Source organism: Antennarius striatus, chromosome 24, assembly GCF_040054535.1.
Source record: "Antennarius striatus isolate MH-2024 chromosome 24, ASM4005453v1, whole genome shotgun sequence".
Taxonomy (NCBI): domain Eukaryota; kingdom Metazoa; phylum Chordata; class Actinopteri; order Lophiiformes; family Antennariidae; genus Antennarius; species Antennarius striatus.
The window spans coordinates 1155875-1178898 of NC_090799.1; the positions used below are offsets into that span (position 1 = coordinate 1155875).

The 23024-nt window shown below is 40.4% G+C and overlaps 2 protein-coding genes across 3 annotated transcripts in view; both read left to right on the plus strand.

Moving 5' to 3' along the window:
• LOC137591506 (xin actin-binding repeat-containing protein 2-like) overlaps positions 1-1128 on the plus strand; it is a 38565-nt gene extending 37437 nt beyond the window's left edge. Inside the window, exons 9-10 of one of the 2 annotated variants that reach the window (XM_068309554.1) lie at positions 772-905; positions 990-1128. In XM_068309554.1, coding sequence (XP_068165655.1) covers positions 772-866 — 95 coding nt within the window. In that variant the 3' untranslated portion in view covers positions 867-905; positions 990-1128. Of the gene's footprint in view, positions 1-771; positions 906-989 lie in introns of those variants that run through there. The other variant, XM_068309555.1, reaches the window with a different exon arrangement.
• Positions 1129-4582: 3454 nt separating this feature from the next.
• The window catches only part of LOC137591405 (beta-1,3-galactosyltransferase 1-like), a 74772-nt gene continuing 56330 nt past the window's right edge, over positions 4583-23024 (plus strand). The window contains exon 1 of the mRNA XM_068309370.1: positions 4583-4699. The gene's annotated coding sequence lies outside the window, so the exon portion shown is untranslated. The remainder of the gene's footprint in view (positions 4700-23024) is intronic.

The window sequence follows — 23024 nt, forward strand, 5'->3', positions numbered from 1 at the left end:
TTTTTTTAAATTAGAAACTTGTTTCGCTATAATTAGCAATCATTGACTTTACTGGGCAGACAGAAAGTTTTCATTTCACTTATTTGAACATGATAAAATCCATTTTGGTATAATAAATATCACAATCTTCCTCTTAACAATGAAATCTTGTATTTATAAGCCTTCAGTAGAATTTTTTTGCTCAGGTCCTAGCACTAGTTTTGCAACTGCAGCACCGTCTCACTTGGTCTAGTGCGACCAGGAAAGCATGAAGCCACTTTTGCAGCTACTTTCACGCTTATGCATTAGCATAAAGAAGCAACTGACCCCAAGAAAATATTGGGGGAACGAAGGAAGAGTTTATTTCCACAGCGACTGCTGTTCATTAAAAGTCCAGTGAGGGTCAGTGGCTCCCGACTGTAACCCCATCCTGTTTCCAGACGATATTGAGGGGACTAAAAAAATGCCAGAAATTCATTTCTGAGATGAAAAAGTGTTCTTTTTCTTGTGAAATACTGAATGCTCCAGCATCTTCACCCATAAAATTACTTAAATGATGCAATGTATGAAGAGAAACTCACACTCTCATCCTCTGGAAGTGCACACTGCTTTATTTGAGGGGGGTCAGAGAGCATAAAGAATAGACTATGCCAGCAAGTAATTAGAAAAAATTAATTGCACATCAACTAACCATGTTTTTATTCCAAATTACACGGTTCTACTCATGAAAGAGTTCTGAAATTTAAGCAAGTGTCATCCTGTGATTTAAATTTTCGTCTAATTTCTTTGCAGAAAATTCGAGTTCCAGAGTCCGAGCTGTGCCGGGTGTGTCGGAAACGGGTCTACCCCATGGAATCACTGATTGCAGACAAACAAAACTTCCATAAAAGCTGTTTTCGCTGTGAGCACTGCAAAGGCAAACTAAGGTGAGGAGAATTCACAGAACAAAAGCGGCTTCATGCATTTCTTTCTCTCCATTTTAACCTCTTTTTCCCTTCTGTTTTTTATAGCCTTGGCAACTACGCCTCTCTCCATGGACGAATGTATTGCACACCACACTACAAGCAGCTGTTCAAGTCCAAAGGAAATTATGATGAGGGATTTGGACAGAAGCCACACAAAGACCTATGGAGTAATAAGAATTCCCCCGAAAAGGCCCATCCTGCCACTTCACCGTCAGGTGAAAGGCATATCATTGATTCCAAATATTCCACAGCTCAGACCACATTAGTTTCTCCAGATAAAGACCTGTACACACCAGCGGATGAAAACAAAAAGCACTCAAGTAAGATTTCTGTAGTGTGGCCTCCTCAATCAGATTCTCCAAAGAAACCCTTCACTATCGAAGAGGAGTTGAAGTTGGTTAAGCCATCATGGCCCCCAAAGGAGGGCTCAGCTCAGGAAAACGAGCATCTCAATCAGCCCGCGAAGCCTCGATTAAAAGAGAGCGACGTTCCCACGGCTGAAGCGCAAAACGGATCCCAGGAAAATGACAAGGTGCATGAGAGTGACCGCCTGACAGGAAATACGAGAACGCCTGGAGACACTCCAGTGGAGTCAGATGCCGTGGCCTCCCCTGCAGGAGTCACGGAGGAGCCGAGGAGTGTGACTCACACTCAAGAAGCTAAAGAGTCAAGCATTGGCTGTGAGGATGTGGCACAAATGTGTCCTGGAATGGACTCTGAAGTGCATCCTGAAGTGGACGGTGCAGGGAGTGATTGTGGGGGTATGAAAGCGAGTGAGGAGAAAGGTGCAGAAATCATGGCGGACGTGACGGTAAATGGACACAATGGACAGATAGAAAGTGCAGAAGGTGACAAGGGAAGTCAGGAGGAGAGAGATAAAGGAGCTAGCGACAGCATTAACAATAAGGAGGCGGTGAAGGTCACATTAATAGATGAGGAGCCAGGAGTAAGACAGGAAGTGAATGCTAACTCCAACAATAATAATAATAATAAAGACCAGACACTGCTCGACAACACCATCCTGTTTCAAGGGCTTAGCGGGAACGAGGGAAATAAACATCAGTCACTCTGTCTGACAAATACAACTACAGCAACAGATTTTTTCCAAGCTGATCACTGTGAAGAATCAAAATGGATGCCAAGTGAAGTGCTGCAATTGGCACAGAGGGAGGATGCTTTTGTGCCAGCGGGTGCCAAATGTACTGGAGCAACAGACTGCTATTCAGACACAAATTTCTTTACAGAGACAGCCGAGGGAACGTTGGAAAACCAAGGCACCGAGCCAAAGATTAGCACATCAAGCTTCCTAGAGGATATTTTCGCTGGCTTGAGTACCAGCAGCTCTGGCCTGCTGTACGACTTCAAGTCCGACATCTTCAGTCAATCCGCCGCCGCCGAGACGCCTTCGGTGTCAGCGATGGGTGACCTTTTGGATTTTGGGATGGAAGCCAGAGAGAGGGCAGATGTGACTGGAAAGGACATGAGGAGTGACATGGCGGGTGGAGGCGGCCTTCCTCTGTGGGCGGATGATGATGATGATGATGATGATGATGTCCTGACGGTGGAGGAACAGATCAAGAGGAACCGATTCTATGATGACGACGACAGCGAAGATTCTTGAATTTAGCCCATTTAGCATCTAATCTCAAATCATGTCCATGGAGAGACGAACTGCTCGGATTTAACCTAGTTTAATTTTTTGTACTTGAGTTTCATGATTATACTTCTGCTCTTTTATTCTACATAGCTTTGTTTAGTAACGATTGAATGCACCTGGCGTGCAGGGAAAACAGAAAGTGGATTTTTTTTTGCTCTTTTATGAACGCATATCTGACTGATCTAAACAAGGTTGTATTTTCATCACTTGCAAAATGTGCTTTAATTACAAATTTTCTTTGATCGAATGGCTGCCAGCTTTCTTTTTGTGTGAAATAAAGAGGTTTCTCTTTTTTTCCACTTCTGTTATATCATCTGGTTGAAATAAAGCTTCATGAATACAATATATATGACTTTTTAATCAGTAAGTGCATGAAGAGCCGCAATACCGCTCAGTTGTGTCCCTTTTGTGTGGCTGACTCGTTTTGATCTATGGCCTACTGAGATAACACCGTCCAGCTGAGATCTCTTTGGCGAAAAGGCGTATTGATTTTCACTGATTGAGCAGGCTTGCTGTAGGAGTTACAGATTTTTCCATCAGAGTTGCTTTTGTCACCTCTGACAGATTTCTTTCTCTCAGCTCAAACACGTGGGGGTAAAGAGGGGGTAAATATGCTTTAATGTTAATTGCGACAGAAATAAAACCCCCCACTACTCCAGTGTCAGAAAAGTGATGGCTTTACAGATTCAGCATTGCGCTGACTCTCTTTAAAGTTGGGGAAGCACTGTTGCTGCTTCAGTGATTCAGATTCCTGTCCCCAAATGCTGTTTGGCATCTTTTTAATTGGGCTATTTTTTCTCCCCCCCGTAACATTTTCATTGACAGTCCAAAGCAGATGTAATTTGTTTTACATATTTAATTATTTTAGCCTCCTGCCAAGCAGCGTTTCACACACACAGAGCTGCCTATCAGATAGGATTGGTTACAGATCATAAAGCTGCTCAGTGTGCAGCTATTGATGATTCTTGATTGGATGCAAAAGGGTGTTAAGTTTTGATTAAACAAGTTTATGTGCAGAGGCATAAATCAACCAGGGACTTCTGGGGCTCTTGGAGGTTTTGCGGTCAGCAAAGCTTAAAGGGTAGGTTCACAATTTATATGCATGTTCTCACCATAATGGAGATATGTTACTAATATGATTGAAATGTAAGAGATTAATCCATATTCTGAAGACTACAAGTTGGTGATGAAAGAAATCTGGAAGGATGTAGTTAGAGAGAAGTGAGCTCTGCCAGCTCTGCAGCCTCCTCCTCATCTCTCATTGAGGCTACATAATCTGCCACTAGCATAACACACTAAAATCTCTGAAGAGTTGCATTGTGGGTGATGTAGGTGTAAGGTTTATACCAGGAAGAGTAATATGTGGAAAGTCTACATCTCTGGTTTGATTTTTTTAAAAACTGCATGACCTGAATAATGTTAAAGCAATGCTTGACTTGTGCTTGTTGGCAAACAGTTTACACAACAGCAGCACAATACTGATCCTTCTCGACATCCTTCTTGATCCTTTGTGTATCTACACCAATCTAACGGTTTCCTTTATCTTTATTTTAGATAATTATTTAATGAGATTAACAAAATGATAAAATATTAACAGAAAGTTCAATCGTTCATTGTCAAAAATGAAGACACATTGATCAAGAATCTGAATCCACACATCTCTTGCTGATTGTTAATTCATTCAATTCAATGGTGCAATGGTGTAAAATAATAACAATAATTTACAGTCATTATGAGCCTTTCCTTAATATTCAATAATCAACATTTTCTGTGAATGAATCTGATCGAATTGATCGAACCAGTCATAACTCCCCTGGATGCCTTCAGATCCCTCTCCGCTCAGCAAAGCCGCATCCTCCCCCTCCTCCTCCTCTTTCCCGTCACGTGATTGGCTGCATCCCCGGCCGGTGATTGGACGGTCCCTCTCCTCCGCCGGGTGCCGCTCCCCCCGCCCCCCCCCCTCCTCAATCACTCTAGGAGATGTAGGAGCTCGCGGCGCGAGCCCCAGAGTATCTGAGGAAGGCGCGCGGCACGGAGCGGAGCGGGTTCGCTGAAGAAGACAAAGTTTAACGACATTTCACGGAAAATATCGTCTTTGGTGAGTAAAAAAAAACATAAAATCCAATAAAATACCCGCTGCTAAGCGTGGCGGTTCTCTTTTGGGGGACTTGCTGCTCGGTTCAGCCGCTCTCTCGCCTCCGGACGGACGCTGTGTTTTGGGGAAGTGAATTTTCGCTAAGTACGTCATTAGCTATCGTTAATGGTTGACCCTCGTAGTTACTCTGATCCTTTCTTGTGCTAAAAAAAAAAAGAGGCTGTTGTTTCTGTTTCTATCAACACACTAACCCAACTGTCCGCTGCTATTTTAAACTTGCTAGCGAAGGTGAACTTGAGTTTGCCTTTGGAAGGGGGTACCTGCTCGGTTTTTTACCCCATCAGAGGTGACGTTAGCCCCCGGTGAGGCAAATGAATGTGTGTCTGGCTAATTGGCTGTGAATGTGTGTGTGGGAGAAAAAAAGAGAGCAAGCAGGGATGGAGTAAATCCAGATAAGCAGATGAGGGCATCTCATAATGCTGCACTTAATATCCGAATATCAAGCACAATGATTTATCTGGCAGCTAATCCATGTCACGTCACATGAAATGGTGAAATACCTCTGCTCTGTGTGTTTCGTTGCATTAAGAGATGAATGCTTTATCACTTATGTGGCTACAATATGCCAAACAAATGAAAGGGACTGTAAAAATGGATAAAAACCCTCTGTGGTTAAGCTGCTCAATGAGATTTTACCTTATTGTCAAGGGGTCATAGCAAGCCACGGCGTGTCTGCTTGCCGTTCCACCGAAAACCCATCAGAGAGATTTATTTTGACAGATACTTTGAAACATGAGCCATCTCAAAAGAATCTCTCTCCTACAGGACTGATCCTCTTTTTTTGGGGGGGGATTACTGCCCCTTAAAGTGGTGGCATCAATGGTTCACTTTATTTTCCAATCGGGGAGTGATAATACAGACGGAGACTTCTCTTTTGTGGCTTTCAACCTTACATCACCGCCTGAGTCCTTATTACCAGCAGACCCCTGCCAAATTCTCTCATTCGAGCCTGTGAGCTGGCGTGCGACCAGACACTGAGATCGTGGGGAGGGAAAAATGTATAATTTAATTTCAGGAATGTCCTACAGCCCTCCATTCATCTCCCCTGTCACATAAAATACAGCAGTTTAATCTCAATTAGGCGATGACATATCACAATTTGTACCTCACGCGCATGGACTATTTCAGATGACTGTTATGAGTTGGGTGGTGTACTTCAGTGAACCGGAGGTGACAGAAGAACAGATTCTTTATCTCTAAAAGAGCGTAGAGATGTTAATTGATTTCAGCCTGCTTGACTTCCCCTTACAGTTCCACTTTTTCATTTTGGCAGACTCTAACATGTCTGTAAACCCTCTGTTTGATGAGGATGAATCTTGATAGAGGTAATTTTCTCTCACAAATGCTCCAACAAATGTTCAGATTTAGAGACATCTTTCAGAATTAAGGATGTTTAGATTATCGCTAATGTGCTCTTCCTCATGGCACAGCTGTTATCCGTTTGAAAAATGAGTGTGATAATGATTGTGGGTCAAAAAGTTTCTGCTGCATGACTCTGAATTATTTCTTATTCTTTTTTAAAGCTGTCATAGGAGTAAATCAATATCAAACATCTTTGGATGATAGCCATCATGTGTTTCAATAGGCTGTTTACATTTTTTTGCTGTGCCCTGAACTTTTTTTTATTGATATTCTGTGTGAGGGAGCAACACTCTTGCTGTGCATCTAATAAGACGGTTTTAACTCATTTAACCCTCATGCAGAGAATTTATATGGGTAGGCATCCCGCCTGTTAGACTTATCGAGCAAATATGACACAAAGAATTGATCTTTTGAAACGTTGCGTGGTAAATAATTTCTCACTCGTAGCGCGAAATAGGAAATTGAAGCGTTTTTTACGTCTGAAATGAATCTGCTGGAGCCTCTCAGGCAAGACCAGAGTCTCTTAATTACATCATATTTTAGTCCTGGAAGTGATTGGAATTCGATTTATGGTGCTGCGCCACGCTCACAGATGAGATAAACTGTATGTGACAGTGATTAATGGCATTTGTGAAGAGCACAATAGAAAAAAATGTATTACAAACCAGCCTATTAACTCCTTCACAGTTTCGATGCACTTAGCTTTTTCCCTCACGTTTCTTGTCGACACAGTTTAGAGGTAAATCTGTCAGTTAGTAGATTGCTGTGTGTTGCCATGTGCAATGGCAATTTGCTGCTCCCAGGCAGCATAGTTTCCTTTGAGAATGACTACTTTATGTACATTGAGTTACGTATTTATTTCCCCTGTCACTGCCGCTGGTTTAATATGTGCATCAGGATTTAGTGTCAGTCACTCCCAGTCATTTGGCATCGACGACATTCTGTCATCCAGGGAGGAAACCATCATGGAAGAGGAGGAGATAACAATTTTCCCGGTGATTAATGGGAACAACCACAATGTTAATTTTCATAGCTCTCAGAACATAATCCTAAGAATCCCTATTTTATTATCTCTTGCCATGAAGTGGGTGGGTGTGTCACATGTTAAGCGGAGGTTTCCCAAAACCTTAAGAAATATGGGAATCTATTCAATATTAACATAGCATGCAATAAGTACACATAAAACACAATTTTTACAATTTTTAGAGAAGAAACCTTTTTAAAGGTTCAGAGTATTTAGCACCTGGTTTAGCTCCCCAATGGTCAACTCCTCACAGAGATTCTGCAGAAATGTTTGGTCAGAAAATATCTAAACATACCCACAAAAATTCATGGACAACTTGGCAAACTCGACACTTTATATAACCACCCTTGATTGATGTCATCAATCACGGGTGGTTATTCAGGTTTGGACCACTTCTGGCATCATGAAAAGTGTCAGAAATCACTTCAAGTTAAGATGGTGTGAAATTATGGGCTGATGCTGATGATTTTTGGTTATATTTTGTTGAGTTCTATTATTCTCTATCCTCTCCTTTGTTGCATGGAAATAAATCCTACTGTTTAAGAATGCAGCTCTCCATTGCAACATCTTTGAAAGACCCCAAATTCAAAAGTGTTCAACAAACTTGCACCTTAAAATAAAGAATTTTAGCTTGCTTCATGACTACCAAAAGAAGAGATAAACCTTGGCCATTGCTATCGACATGTTGTCATCTTTGCTGACGGACCAGATAGCGGTCAACAAGGCCTGTATCAGCTGATACAGGCCTTGACTCAGACTCAGTGCGTCACTAATGGACTGTAAAGAAAAATGAATTACAGTGCTTCCTCTTTTCACCAAACCTGACATGATGATGGATGATGTTCAGATTATTGGAAGTGTAATTTTCTCTTTGAAAACATGCAGCTGTACAAAACCAGTGCTTTGTTTTTCCATCACATTGAAAGAAAGGTGACTGCTTCACTGCTTAAGGCGCATAATAGTAGACAAATGCTAAATGGACAGAGGGATGTGATGTCTGATGTTAGCCAATGTGTAAATGTCAGAAATATATTCCTATACATATATCAGTATGACTAATTCCTGAATATTGATCACACTGACTGAGGCTTTACACTTAAAGTTGTTTCACAATACTTTATTTTTTAAAATACAAATCACATGATTTGCAAGAATGTGTTTTAATAAGCTTTATATTTCAGCAATCTGCCTGTTGGAGAAACAACATATAAACAAACTGTTAGCTGTCCCGTTAATGAGCTCTCCCTGTTCCAGTATGTATACATTTGGGCTGTAAAGACACTTAATGCTAATTGTGCTGTAATCTATCGCCACCTGGGGACAGGGTCGTTTCTATCTGGGAGTGCTGACTGTCTTCTGGAGGAGGATGCAGCTGATCACCTTAGAGATATGAGTCGTATGGAATCAACGTTTTAATGAACTCTATAGTTTTCATTCAGGAGCTTGAGATTCAGACGAAGCAGCTGGTGACATAAAAGATGTTGTGATTTCCACAGCTATATCTCATATTCAGGTTGTGAACTTAATTAGACTGCCTTCTCTGCAATAAATGCAGATTTTTTTGTTGTAGTATGAGCTTATTATTTATTACTGTCTCTAAAAATCATGCAATATATAGGTGGAAAAGTATTAATTATGTACTAGGATATAAAAGCTATAATGAGCATACAAGCGTTTAAATCGCGAACTACCATATTTTCGGTAAAGTGACGCAAAGAACAGAATAAATAATGAATGGATCATCCATCGATATGAAGTTTTATACATATAGTGTGTTAGTTAACAGTTATAAAAAACATGCAGCAAGCTTAGATTAATATTTGGCTTCAAGAGTCGTGTGTGAGTTTTATTCAAAAGCAGTGCGATTCAATAGATGATGGTGAAAGAAGAGGCTCCAGTCTTCAATATTCTTTTATGTTTGAAAGAAATAAAAAGTGGACTGTCTTTTGCTCTTCATAAAGGTCTGAGAGCAGTGAGTGTTTTTGCTGCTCAATGTCAGTCATCAACTTAAAAAGCTCGGAACATCAGGGAGTCGGGGCTGTGAAGTAGTTCATCCTGCTGTCTGCTAAGATAATCTTGATGGGAGCTGAAGCAGCGTTAGCGCAGAGCTGTTAATGGTAGCATTTGGCATTGTCAGTCAGTTATCAAAACATTGTCAGATGCTTTGTGCATTTTTTCATTACAAGCAGAAGTGGACAGCGTGCAGTAAATATAACTGCACTTTGTAGCATTATCAGGTAAAGTGCTGCTGTAATGACGCTCAGCGAAAGCTTTATATTTTTCTGAAGATAAAAAGTTTGCTTAAATTGCTTTTTTCCTTTAGATTTGAATACTCAGATATAAATATGTGCATTGCTTTATTTTTTAATCATCTCAATAGACCATAATCACAAGTTGTAGAATCATTCAGAGACATTGTGAATATAAGAAATCAGAATCCTTTACACAAATCAGAATCAGAATACTTTATTGATTCCTGAGGGGGATATTGCTTTGCATATTATGCCCCCCCCCCCCGCGCTGACCCTTTAACATTCTGAGAACCGCATCTGGAGTTTCCTATTCGGCTTGCAGAATATTAATGCATGCAGGAAATACTGACGTATTACTTACCAGCTGTGAATTAGGTTGTCCACCCCTGACAACAATCCAAATAGTCAGTAATTAGTCGTTCACCTGATCTGCAGAATAAATTATTCTCCAGCTCCTTTTTCACTATCTTGTGGACCTTCCATCAAAACATCTGCTTTGAAAAATTCTAGGTCCCGGACAAAAGTAGTCGATGACCCTGCTTAACATACTCCCCCGGGAAAGCATCCTTAAAGGCACGTAATTATTGCCCCTGACCTCTTCTTCAAATGGGGCAGAGCAGGAGACCAGTTCTCTCAGTGGGCATATTGTTATTCACTTGGCCTTCCCTCTGAATAATTAATAACCTGAATGTAAAGAGGCAAACCAGTGGATTAGAGCACTGCCTAGTTACCCATATTCATGTCACATTAATGGTTTCTGTGCAACAACTCATAATTTACAATGCATTCGTTTTTTATGATTTTCTGCCTACACTGTAATTACTGATAGGAGGAGGCTGTAACTTACAAAGCTGTCGTCTTTTATAAGGTCTTGAGTTGCTGTGGCTCTGAGATTTCTCTGATTCTGCTCGTTCTCTGAGGGCGTTTGCTGGTTTCACATTGATGTGCTCTGACCCTCATCGCTGGCTCCGTCTCTTTTCGTCCAGCTCTCTGCATCTCTGTGGAGCAGGGTTTGGAAAGCTACACAAGCAGCTCTGTGTTTCATCTGTGGAGCTTAGCTAGCATGTTGTGATCATGTCTGTGACTGCTATCCAAAGTTTATTGGATCATTTGATAATCTTGTTGGCTGGAGCTTCCCCACGGCTCTGAATATTCCATAGGCGCAAATGACAGATTCTCATCCAACATGGCTTTATACTGTGATCATATGATTTTTTTTGTCACTCCTTTCAAAGGCAGGACCCCAAGGAGCTTATGTTTTCACATGTGTCTGCACATGTTAACAGAATTATGCAGAAACTATTCAAACTACTTTTATTATTTTTTATGGAGGAATGGAGCACATATCTTGATCCACAATGTTATTATATCTATCCTAAAATCGATATTATTTCACAATTTCCAGATTTTCCCATAATTATCCACAACTCATGCTGCTGAGCATAACCTTTGACTTAACACATGTATTTAAACAAAACAATATCTTCATACTTGCTGACAAATAATTTTTTTCCAGACCCCTTTGCGAGTGTGAGTGTAATGACAGTCATAGTGTGTGTTCACATTTACTTAATACAAGACAGCCCACAGTTAAACCAATAGCCTCGTCAATGAGAAACCAAATAATACAAGTTGTCATCCGTTTTCCTCCTTTTGTTTACAAAAATAACAGATGACAAGGAAGGGAAAAAGTAATAAGGTGTTATTATCCTCAATGCTCCGCAACAAACTCCACAGCAAACCAGCACAATATGAAAACTCTTCAAAGTCCCAAATCATGTCTTTTTTGCTGGTGCATTTCAGGCTGAAGAGGTGAGTAACTTACTGCTGCCAGGTCTATGATTACAGTGTTTGATAAGGCTGGGTTTGTTTGGAGTCTTCCTTTCTTTTTGTTGCTGAGTTGCATTTTGTTCCTTTTGTATCTCTGAGAGTCCTTCATTTGTATGATTGCTGTCACAAAGGCTGTTAAGGGTAAGGGGAGCGAGACTATACAATCTCCAACCTGCTCCCCCGCATCCTCTTATCTCGTACTCTGCCAGCTGTAGTCGCATGTTGGGTTGCACCGCCTCCCTACTTCCTCACATGAGGCCACGCTACAAAGCCTGCAGATCCCCCTCCACCACCATGATTGGCAGAGCGTAGTCTCCTAACGCTGAGCTTTTTTTATTTTCTACTGATGATGCTGGTTCGCATAGCTTGTTGCTGTGACCGCTGGTGTCTCCCAGGTCCCCCCTCTGTCAAATAGACGACTGGGTTTTCATTGAAGTGGTCAAATAGAGTGGTGAGGACCCTATCAGCGGCCTCCTTGTGTTGCCCTGCAGGATATATTGCCTCTAGGAACTCTGAATGCACAGGCGAAACATGAAGGAGTTTTGTTGATATTGGGCCTCACTTCTGTCTTTTCTCATGGATATCTTGTCACTCTAATTCTGAGGTTGTTCCTATAAATTTACGGTGGCCACATTTAGAAACCCTGTGGGTTATGAAGCACTTTCAATACCAATGTCAATTAGAGGAAAACATTTTTACAGCTGGCTTTCCAATGTAGTCTAGGCCTATATATTTTTTATTTTTACTCATTGTAATCCTCTTTAGGGGGACCCAACATGATTTCTTTATTTATAGATAGGGTTCTGGGATGAGGGGTCAAAGGGAGGCTTTTTTAATCAGCTGAATTAATTAAATATAGTGCAGCACACCCCTCTGTCGTCACAGAGATGTTTTATATTTAATGGTTATATATTAAATATTTTGTAATACTTATAGTGTTATTCTGCCACTGAAATTAATGTCAACCTGTATAATGTAATTTTTGTTTGTGCACATTTTCCAGGATCATTCATCTTAAACTCATTACATGCAGCAACATGAACTCAGGTATGTTTCAATACACTGAAAGCATCTTTAAGGGTCTTTATTCTTCGAGGCTTGTATGCAAATTTGATATTTACCTCATAAAACAGTGTCTGCCAAATTGATTTTAAGTATAGGCAGATTTAATGTGGACCAATCCTATCCTGGTGTCATCCCAGTTGGTCTTGTTAGCTGACAGTAAGGAGAAACATATATTTGCATGAGATTGACAGACCTAGATAACAAACTTTCTGAGCTGATCTTCAGGACTGAACAGATGTTTCTTTTCAAACAGTTGTGAGGTTGATCTTGATCCATCAGAGGCAACTGTATGCACATAGTGGGGTGATATGCTGAGACGCAAAGGTGCTTTTATCCCAGTTGAGGCTCTAAATCTCAGATTTGTGCGTCTAAAATCCACTTTTTATACACGTAAAGCTTCTCTGTTGCTTGAAACTCAAAGCTGTGTTTCACTTTGCAGTCAATATATGGCTTTGGTTGCTTTGGGGATTCACTGTTACTGCTCACGTTTGTTCAGCTCTCAATATTGATGACTGCAAATGGATCAATTACACCTTTGAAAGATGCAAGAAGCTGAAAAGAAATTAAAAAAGTTTACGTTTGGTCTAATTTTACTTTAATTTCACTTTAGCTTGGAGACTTCCATATTAGATATGGAGAGTTACAACTGCTCGATTGATTGGTTAGTTGTTTTCACTTGAATATGGAAATCACACAGTTTCAGTTGGAAGTCCAAAACTGAGTCATATTCAGTTTGTAGTCATTTTGTTCATGCAAAATAAAATAACAGTTTGAGATTAAATTCAGCGTTTCTTTATCAACGCATCTTTTCATCCCAAATTTCCCCTCCTGCCTGTGTACTCATTTAAATTTGATTAGAATTAGAACAATGTTTGATGGAATATGAATCCAGTGCTTATTAAACAGCTGCTATTCTACTCTGAATTTTATTTGGCAATTGTTTTGGATGACTTTAATGTGCATCTTACACTTCACACCACTAAAATGTTCTTTGCAGATCATGATTGAAATATTTAAGAAAGTGATTTTTAACTTTGGAAATAAACATGGTAAAACACATTAAGCGGGCACTCAGGGAGAAGAAGTCAATTTAAAACTGAATGAGGTGCGTGAAATGGAGTTATTCCTGCAAGAGCATCCTGGTGAAATGTTCAGCCTCCACATCAGGCTGGAAGGTACATTATGTATTAGCATATCCTTTCCATTGTTGGACCCCTATATGCCCTTGTAGCATCCATGCACAAAGACACCTTGCAGTCTATAATGTACGTACAGTGTTTGCAGAGAGGTTTGGCTCGTTTATTTCTTTTCTTGTGCAAGAATATCTGAGACTAAAGGTCATAATTCTATGCTTGTGTGGCTGCCTGATAACAAGAGGCTTTTTTGTTGTTGTTGCACATATTACTTTCGCCTCATGTTTATTTTACCTTATTTAAAGAAAAGAGTTGATGTTGTTCAGCTGTTAGCAGTAAAATCACACATTTATACACATTTTAACCACTTGTGTGTGGTACATGGAGGTAGGAGAAATTGCATGTTGTAGAAATTGCAGCTATTTTGTGGAAAATTCTGTATATTCAGCTTCCTTATGGCTCAGACATATTTAGCTGTTTCTGCCATACAGCTACACTTAACGGTTAATTCAAATATATTACAGCCATGTGGGACGTAACAAAACAAAACAGTGTGTTGACAGGTGTTACGCTCACTTGCATCATGTGGTCCACATGGTTGAGACATTGACAAATGAAAAACAATATTAGGAATATATCTGAGAAGTGTGCCCACTCAGTATTTCTTTTTTATTTATTGCTCCAGACATAGTTTATTTGTTTGACTGCACTCTTACGGCAGCAGAGTGGAATGAAAAACAATTCTTCCCCTCGAGCTCACGAGAAGACCTCGGGATAGAAGCGAGACACGTTTAAGGCTTGTTTGGTATAATCATTTCTAGGAGCGTGTTTATGATCAGGTACTCAGGGCTGCGTTGTGTTATTTTTGCACTTGAGGCTAGCAATGCTCATACATCTTTCCTGCACAGTCTGTGAATATGATGCGTATAGATTTGAATACTGTTCGTTTTACTCCATTAGCTCCTGAGTTGCAACTGCATGCGTGCGTCATGAATGCTGTAATGTAAAAATGATAAACGACCTGTCCAAATCTCTGTTGCTGAAGATGCTTTTTCTGCTCAGATTACTTCAGAAATGTCCCATCCAATCACCCCCATGACAAAGCTAATGTGTGTTCTGCTGGGTTGCGTGCTGCATCCTCTCTAGTATGTGAACCCCATGCATTTTTCACGATGCGGTTGATTAGATTCTTGAGATGATTTTTCTTGTTTAATTTGCTGCAGGCGCAACAGATTTCACTTACACAAAAGCAGCCGTTAATATGCAGTATATCCACGCTATGGACAGGCATATGCTTTCTTATTTTACAGACTTGTAGAGTAGATTTACCACTTTCAGTTTGCTGTTGCTGAACTAATTAAGTTGATAGCGTTAGCTCGTAGTTATCATTTTAATTGATATCTAATTAGGCATTCATCATCAAAAAACATTTTACGTTGGAGGTTTTAAGATTTCTTCACTTCTATTTGTAGTGATGTTTTTTTCCTGCTCACCAGCTTTTCAGGTAATATTTGGATCATTTTTCATCCGTTCATCACTGTCTTCTTCCATGTTGCCAGAGGGGAAAAAGCAGTACCGGCTCAGTCGTAGACACCTGGTGACCTTTCCATCAAGAATCTGCTGTGGGGAAAAACTCCAGTCTCATTTAATTCAACCTGGTTATCACGTAAATTCCCAGAATATGGAATAATGGAATAGTTGTAATCAATCATGTTGTAGAGAGCAAAACTTTCATGTGAAAACACAAATCCACTCCCCTTATTATACAGAGATAAAACAGGACAGCCTGTCACCATCATCTGTTCACTGCTGCTCAGACAGTTCTTCTATTTTATGTCCTATTGAACATAAACAGCCCATGTGTAATGAACCAGGTGATGCTTTCCTGTTTGTAGGATTGCAGCTCTGACTCCCTATGGACTCTGAGATGTGTTTGATGTGCTGTGACGACTAAAGATGCTGCAACAGTTCTGCAGTTTCAGAGCCAAGCACACAGCCATCCCAGTATATGCCAAATAGGACATGGAAGAGTTTTATTGCAGCAAGCTATGGTTTTGTTTTGTTTTTTTGCTTGGCATTAATAGTGAATAGGTGTTGTTACATAAAGACAAGAGGAAACGAAACCATCCCTCTAGCAACTTTTATTTTCTGTAAAGGTTTCTATTTTATTTAATTCTTGTTAATTACGGCTCTGCATCAGTTTACCGAAATGTGTGAATAAAAGCTGCATTCCAGGCTGCTGAGCAAAATCAGCAAACACTCAAATGTCACACTGAGTGAGATGCATCCTGTGAAGTCTTCAGTCATCATTTTTATGTCAGACTGTTGAATAAATGTCTGGTTTAAAAATTCTGCCAAAAAACAATCTTCAGTACACGGACTTCTATGTCAAAACTATGGAGGAGAGCAGCACTGACTCAGGATGTCCCCTGTTGCCACAGCGTTGGGTCATCCATCAGTGTCTTGCTGTGAAGATCCATTATTTTTTTGTCGGCCGCTAAATATTTCGTCACATCTTTTTCTCACGATTGTCAACTTTCATTCTGAAAAGGCCCAGAATTGCGTAGTCAGGGCAACGTTTCATGCGTGACAGCAGTTAATATTAAGAATGACTGGTTTGACTAAAACAGAAATGGTGACAGATGTTTTTGCGTATGCTCCAGCTTTTGTCCTATCAGAAAAAAATTATGGCCGTACCACTTTTATTAGACTCTTATTACTTATTTTAGAGTATTCCTTGTGTGCTTTCTGTGCACAGCAGCGGTGTCCCATGATGTAACGTTATTGCTCCCTTCCATCACTGAATCTGTGGCAGTAGACCTGCATTTTCCATGCATTTATCACCCTTAAGGGAGCAATCTGGGGTGCTGGAGATCACCTTAGGTTAGGCTATAGGAAGTATGCAATGTAGATGATAGATCTCGATCCACGCCCTCCTCTCCCTTCACTTTATCGAGTGCTATGATCTATTGAGAGAGAAACCTGGAGCGATCTTCAAATAAAAGCAATAACTCTTCGGAGGAGGAAATCAGGGCACAGACGTGTTCTAGCGAGCCAGACAACCATCCTCCCTCAGCCACGGTGTATATGTGGACATTTGTTTTGCATTCCTCCTCCTCCTGTTGCCGCCGTCTCACTCAAGTTTATCATCAGCTGTGCCCCGTAGATGGCTTATTGCCTTTTCCACCCTCATCTGTCCGCTTGGCTGAAAAGGCCTCCCAGGAGGAGATTAGCAATCCAATAACTCTTGGAGCATCCACCTCGGCATCAGGTGCTCCCTAGAGTGAATGCTGATGAGAATAGCCAGGACTCCATAATAACAGTCCAGGCAGTGTTTACTACCCACAAGTAGTCATGCAGAAGCCTTGACCTGATTGTGATCCAAACGAGTTTTTTAGTTATGGAAGGTTCCTGCACCATTCCTTTAATTTTTTCATGTAATGAAAAGGAATCAAGCTTTTAGCGTATGTATGTCAAACATAATCATTATTTCACTCACTGCTGATGTCACTCAAAAACCCTGACGCATGTTGGACTCCAGATTGATGCAAGGTAAAGCTTTGCCTCTAGTTGCCAAACATCAGCTTACACGTTTCCCTGATTGATGTTCCCATAATTAACACTCATGTATTTCTTTCCTCCCTGGACGTGATGAGAAAGTTAATTCTTTATTCCCTCAATGAAATTGTAAACGTTGACACCACTGACATATTAATAAAACTTGATTTGATAAAAGCAGGAGGTGAGAGTTGTTGTGAGGATATAAGGCAACCGGTGCCAATAGAACTGTGTTTGCGTGAGCGATTAGATGTCTGGGTAATTAATGGGAGAAGGTGGGAAATAAGACAGAGGATTGTGCATATGTGATGGACCAAATCTGTCATGCCCAGCGTATGTTTGCAAAATCCACAGATATTCCCTTCTTCAGTAGAGGAATGTTAACATTTTATTCGTCAACATAAGAGAAGCATATTTTTAGCACCTTAAACTCAGTCCCTTCCTTTAAAGTCTTGCTGCTAATCAAATTTTATGTATTTTTATGACCTCTTTTATTTTATTGACTTCGGTTTTATCGTTTGAATCTTCATATTCTTTTATGCTCCATTATTCATCGTTGTTTTGTTCTTTATGGTTTCTCACCGCGCTCTCCAGCTCAGCACTCAACTGTCACATGTGGTTTTATGTAGCTGTGCAACACTTTGCTGTGGTGTTTTGTTGCTCACTTTAACAGCACACGCATATTTGGGGAGAAATGTCAAACTATCTTCAGTTTCATTTTGAAAATAACTTTTTAAAGTTTATTAAGGGTGAAAGATGTGCTGTTGGCTTTCAAATTGTGTAAAATTAATCTTACCTTATAAAGGAAATAAGCATGGCGTTAACTGTTCATTTTACACTATGCGCCCTCAATAATAAGGTGTGTACCAGTTGCAAATCTCTAACATTGAAGGCTGCGTACCCATGCAGCCATTTGTCAGAAAAGCTAATCATCAGTGAGTATTGTTTAACCTCTGCATAAATAGCTATAAACATTTTATGAGCAGGAGTCACATGATGTGTTAACAGCAATGTGGCTATCTGCAGCGCCACACCGCCAACTTTGCTTTTCTTTTACTTAATTATACCTACTTTCTAATATCAAGCTTGCACAAACACAAACTCAGCATAAAACAAATGAGGGGGGTGTATTTTCATTTTACGGTGAACACAAAGGGACTGTAGTGTAACTGCAAGTCATCTCCCTTGTCCATAAATCCCCCCTGGCTTTCTGCTGCAGAGTCTGCAGCAAATTTACGCGCTCTGCTTGTGTTATCTGTGGTTTGTGTTTTCTGCAATTTCATGGGGGCTTGTGTTTGATGATAAAGAGTCAGTAGGAGTCAGTTCCTCAAAGCCAACCAAACGTGATAGGCCAACGCACTATGCAGTTGTAATGTGTGAATCACAGTCAGTGCCAGCTACTTTCTCATCCCTCTCCAGTCAGTAATGCATCATTTTCAATGCTAAAAAGGCTGCACCGCAAACTCATTCCAGACCTCAACAGGTCTTATTTTTAGGATAAAAATGTAAAAAACAATATAGACGCTTGATAAATTTTTTTCCTGATTGCCGTCACGGCTTTCAACACAGTCACCTGTCATTAGATTCTCAGCGGAGATCTTGTGTTTTCTCTGATGCTGAAAGAATCAGCCAGGTATCTATTTCTGATAACTGTTTGCAGTCTAAAAGAAGCAGAGTGGGAGAGGAGCAGAGAGATGAAAAGAGAGACAATGATAAAAGGGCTGCCTTTGCTATGCTGTTGGATGTTTCCCATCTGCAGTGAGAGAAAGGGCAGGAACAAACTCAGTTCGGAGGCACAGGTGCAATAAAGGATCTTTGCTAATTGAGTGAAGCACAGGCGCTCTGAAGGGACATGCCAGGTGCGCGGATACTAGTTGGGGTTAGCCAGGGTCCACAACAAACTAAGAGAATCCTCCCCTTTGCTGTTCCTCTGTAATTGCAGTTAGCCTAATCTGTTCCTTGGCTTTGTGTTCGTCAGGGGAAAAAAAGGCAGCGTACTAAGCAATCATCTAGTCTCACTACATCGACTTGGCATTCACCAGCATGCAAGATAAGGAACAAATGAAAACTGAATTACTAGGCCGGGAGATTAATGGAGAAAATGAAAGAAGATGGATTGGAGCACACACAGACAGCAGTGCTACAGGTGTCCGGGGAGCAAAGACGGATACCAAGCTTCAGGCGCTGGCACCGAGAAGTTCCTCTTGTCCCAGCAAATGATAAGTCTCTGACATAAAAACAGGCAGCTAAAAAATAGCGTGCTATTAAGTGTGACAGGAAGTTCCACTTCCTTCATCTTCCACTGAAGAAAGCACTTTGAGATCTCATAAAACTATCTGCTCATTCCAGGAGAGAGCTATTGTAGTAATTAATTGAATTAGTTTTTCTTCTCTATGTTATTTTTATTTTTTGGTAGACAAACATGTGATGCAAGAAAGGTCAAAAGTTAACCTCATCAACCTCTGCTGGGTATTCAGTTCATTATTATTGAGGGAGATCTCTGTTGATGTCATCTTGGCCTTTTGTTTCCATCTGGGCTCTTGAAAAGACAACTTTATCTTTCTTAATCTTAATACCAAATTGAACTTTAATGTCACTGGAGTGACATTTTGCTATATTTTCATTATTTTTATATTCTGATCAATACAGATTGTGATACAATCTTCCCTGTGTGATGTTCCGTAAGCCCTGTGGAATGTTTTTGAAAATGTCAGCGACACTGTCGATATAGCCTTTATTCAAGGGGAGGATTAGAAGCTGAAAATGATCTTTTTGTTGTTTATTACAATGTATCACTGAGCCATATTATTGGGAATTCACTGTTGCATCGTCACAGGTTTTTAATCAACAATCCCAGCTGCCATTCTTTGTGTTACGACTCCTTACAATGAATGAGCTTTTATTTACAAAAGCGGCAGTGAAGCGTTCCCTCTGTGTGCTTTTGGATTATAGATTGGACCTTTAATAATCAATGATAATGTGGTTGTTGGAGCAGATTAGTGGCTTAATCCCCAGTGTATGCATCATAATAGTCTTTACACTGTAACTCTCAGAAGCAATAAAAAGCTCCAGATTAGCGCTGCTGCGGCTGATGTTTGTCACCGGTTTAGTTTCCATCGAACAGCATCGTCAAGTTCATTTCGATCCCGTCTCCGTCAGGATTGAATGCTTTGATGATTTCTTCTGATGTTGTTTTTGAAGTGACATCTTAAGCTTGATATTTTGATCAAATTGATAAAAGAGATTATTTGACAGTAGAGTTCCAAAATAATGCTGGCAAATATGTATTAAAATTAAAATGTGAATAAACTTTTTTCTCGTCTCATTCTTTTAACAAGTTTTACGAGGCATGGGAGCACAATCTGTTTTACCAAGGCAGAAGCAATGCCCTCTCTATTTACATTTTCTATGTTTATTGAGGTGTAAGACAGTAGCATGAAAATGCCATTGTTCTCCCACTCTCTGGCTCATTTCCTATCTCAGTCGGCTGATAGAAACAACAACCCCAACGAAAGGAGAGCTGTACTTTTTGGGCAACAAGTGTACAACAATAATTATGAGAAATTGACGCAATCGAGCTCAGTCGTAACTCAGAGTCCATTCCATGTGACATCACAGTTCATATTAAGTGAACTTGCGGGATAACGCCCTCATTGTGAGACTGATTGCAGCCAAGCCTTAGAGGTTGGGGTTCAAATAAAGAATGATTTTTGGATTTTTGAAGTAGGGAATATGGCTTTTTGAAAAAATATTCAGGCTCTGGTGGTGGCCTTGATTTAACCAAAGGCCACATTTGAAAGATTCAGAAATTAAACTGTTGTTAGGATTTGCGAATGGCTCATCTTTTAGCAGATATATCAAGTATTCACATTCTATTAATTCTGACCGTACTGGAGCTGGAGCAATAAATAACACTATGATAATTTGCTGGAGTAAAAAATGTATCCTTGTTTAGTTGGATAACTGCTCCATAATCAGCTATCATACTTTACACACCTCAGGTGTGCACTTTCACCTCAAGTGTGTCTGTTTTTTCAAGAGGAAACACATTTGCATGTTTGTAATCATTAGAATCCTCAATGGAAATAAATAAAATCTAGTATTTCTTCATTTGCAAATAACCGTGGTTATTCCTGAGTCATGCGCCATGCATCAGCATTTGATGCTAACAGTAAAAGCTACTTTCTGGCCTGTGACTGTAACTTAAATTGATTATTTTTAGATGCGGCCATTGCTTACTTCATCTGAACAGAGCCTCCGGCCAACTGGAGCCAAATGGCCTCAGTGCCTGTGGTCAGAATACATAAAACCTGGAGATGTGTGACATATCATCCCATGAAGTAGGTAGTTACACACAGCAAACCAACAGACAGGCAGGCAAACTTTTCTAACAGGAGCTGCAGCTGCTGCAGAAGCCCATCCATTCAGAGTCCAGGCACCGGTTCAGGACCATCTCACACTGAGGGATGTTTCCTAGGACATGTGTTGCAAATATAACCCCCACAACAGTGCAGCACAGCAACAACTGTGATTCAAAATTGCTTACATGCTTCACTGTTATCCAATTAAGTGATATTTCAGCTGGAGCTTGGCTATTCCTCAAACAATGCGGTGTGTGCATTAGTTTGTGACGACTCAGTCTTACATGAAGTTTCATTTGTTGCCTTTCTGAAAGTTGTGTTTTAAGGTTAACTGGGCACGCTGGCTGAGGTTTTGTTGTTTAAGACCAGTGCAGCTCAAATCCGATTGTGTCCCAAGCTTATTTTCATAAATACACTCTGTGCAACCGCACTGTGCTGCAGAGAACCTGAGAAAATATTGATTTGAACCTCTCTCTGTTAGCTTTTCCTGCATACATATTACAATGTGAGATTTTAATAGCTCATCAGTCGACCGAAGACTCACTCCCCCTCCTCATGAACACAATTAGAGTTCAAGATCTCACACATGCCTGGGCAAAAAATGGCACAATTACGCCACACATGAACCTGTGGAATTAAATCCATCTTTGGTAATTTAATGAAATTCAAGTGTCTCGTCCTCACAACTCTCATCCCAATTAGGATTGAAAAATTGGGAGCGCATTGGAGGGAAATTATTAAAAGAACAGTTGGAAGTGGAAATTAGACAAGGCCTCCCTCCTCTGCTCCTCTTTCAAAAGTGAATGTCAATGGAACTCTTTTAGCAAAGGTTAACATGGTGATTAGAATTCAGCCCACAGCACGTCTAATTTATTCCCAAAGTGGTGTCGTTCATTTATGGATCTTTTCCATTTTTAGGCTGAAGACATGGCAGCATTTCCATTGCAGGATGTCACTTAAAACAACGGCATGTCTAATGGACGACACTGAGTGTAGCTGGGTGTCTTTGTGTTTGACTCTCAGGTCAGGAATTAGGCTGACAGAGCTTTGCTTGCTGTCTCACAGACCTGTGAGTAAATCTATGTCATTTCAGTAAAACAAAGTGTGATGAATGGAGGCTGACACAGGACTGGATTCTGTCCACAGGCACACTCCTACATACAAATACTCCTGTCCCTGTTTACCCCTTTTATTTAAGGGGCTATATTTGGTATTGTGTTGCACTGAAATCAGTTTTGTTGCTGTGGAGTTAAGAATTTTACCTTTACCTTACTTTATTTCTTTTTTTAGTTTTATCCAGTAAGGAAATGTTGTTGTTTTTTTATCAGATACTCTCACCTTACAGAAAAACGTGATTAGGATTCGGCAGGATTGGAACTCCAAACTTGGATGGAAAGTCATAGATAACATTTTCTGACAGCATCCTCATGCGTCACAAGTTTTGGGAGTCTCTGAATGACTCCCTGAAAGACTGGGAGACTAAAAACAACTCCTCTCTGACAGGATACTTGTTTCTGGGATTGGAACCTGGTGGCATCCGGCACTAGTCCACCTGACATCTCCTGCCATGAGTTGGAAGGAGATTGGCTTGTTTTTAATCGTATTTACCTCAGTCTCCCTCCTTCTGTTCTCTGTCAAACAACTTGGGGAGAAGCTCTGCAACTCTGTCTTTCACAGAAAGCC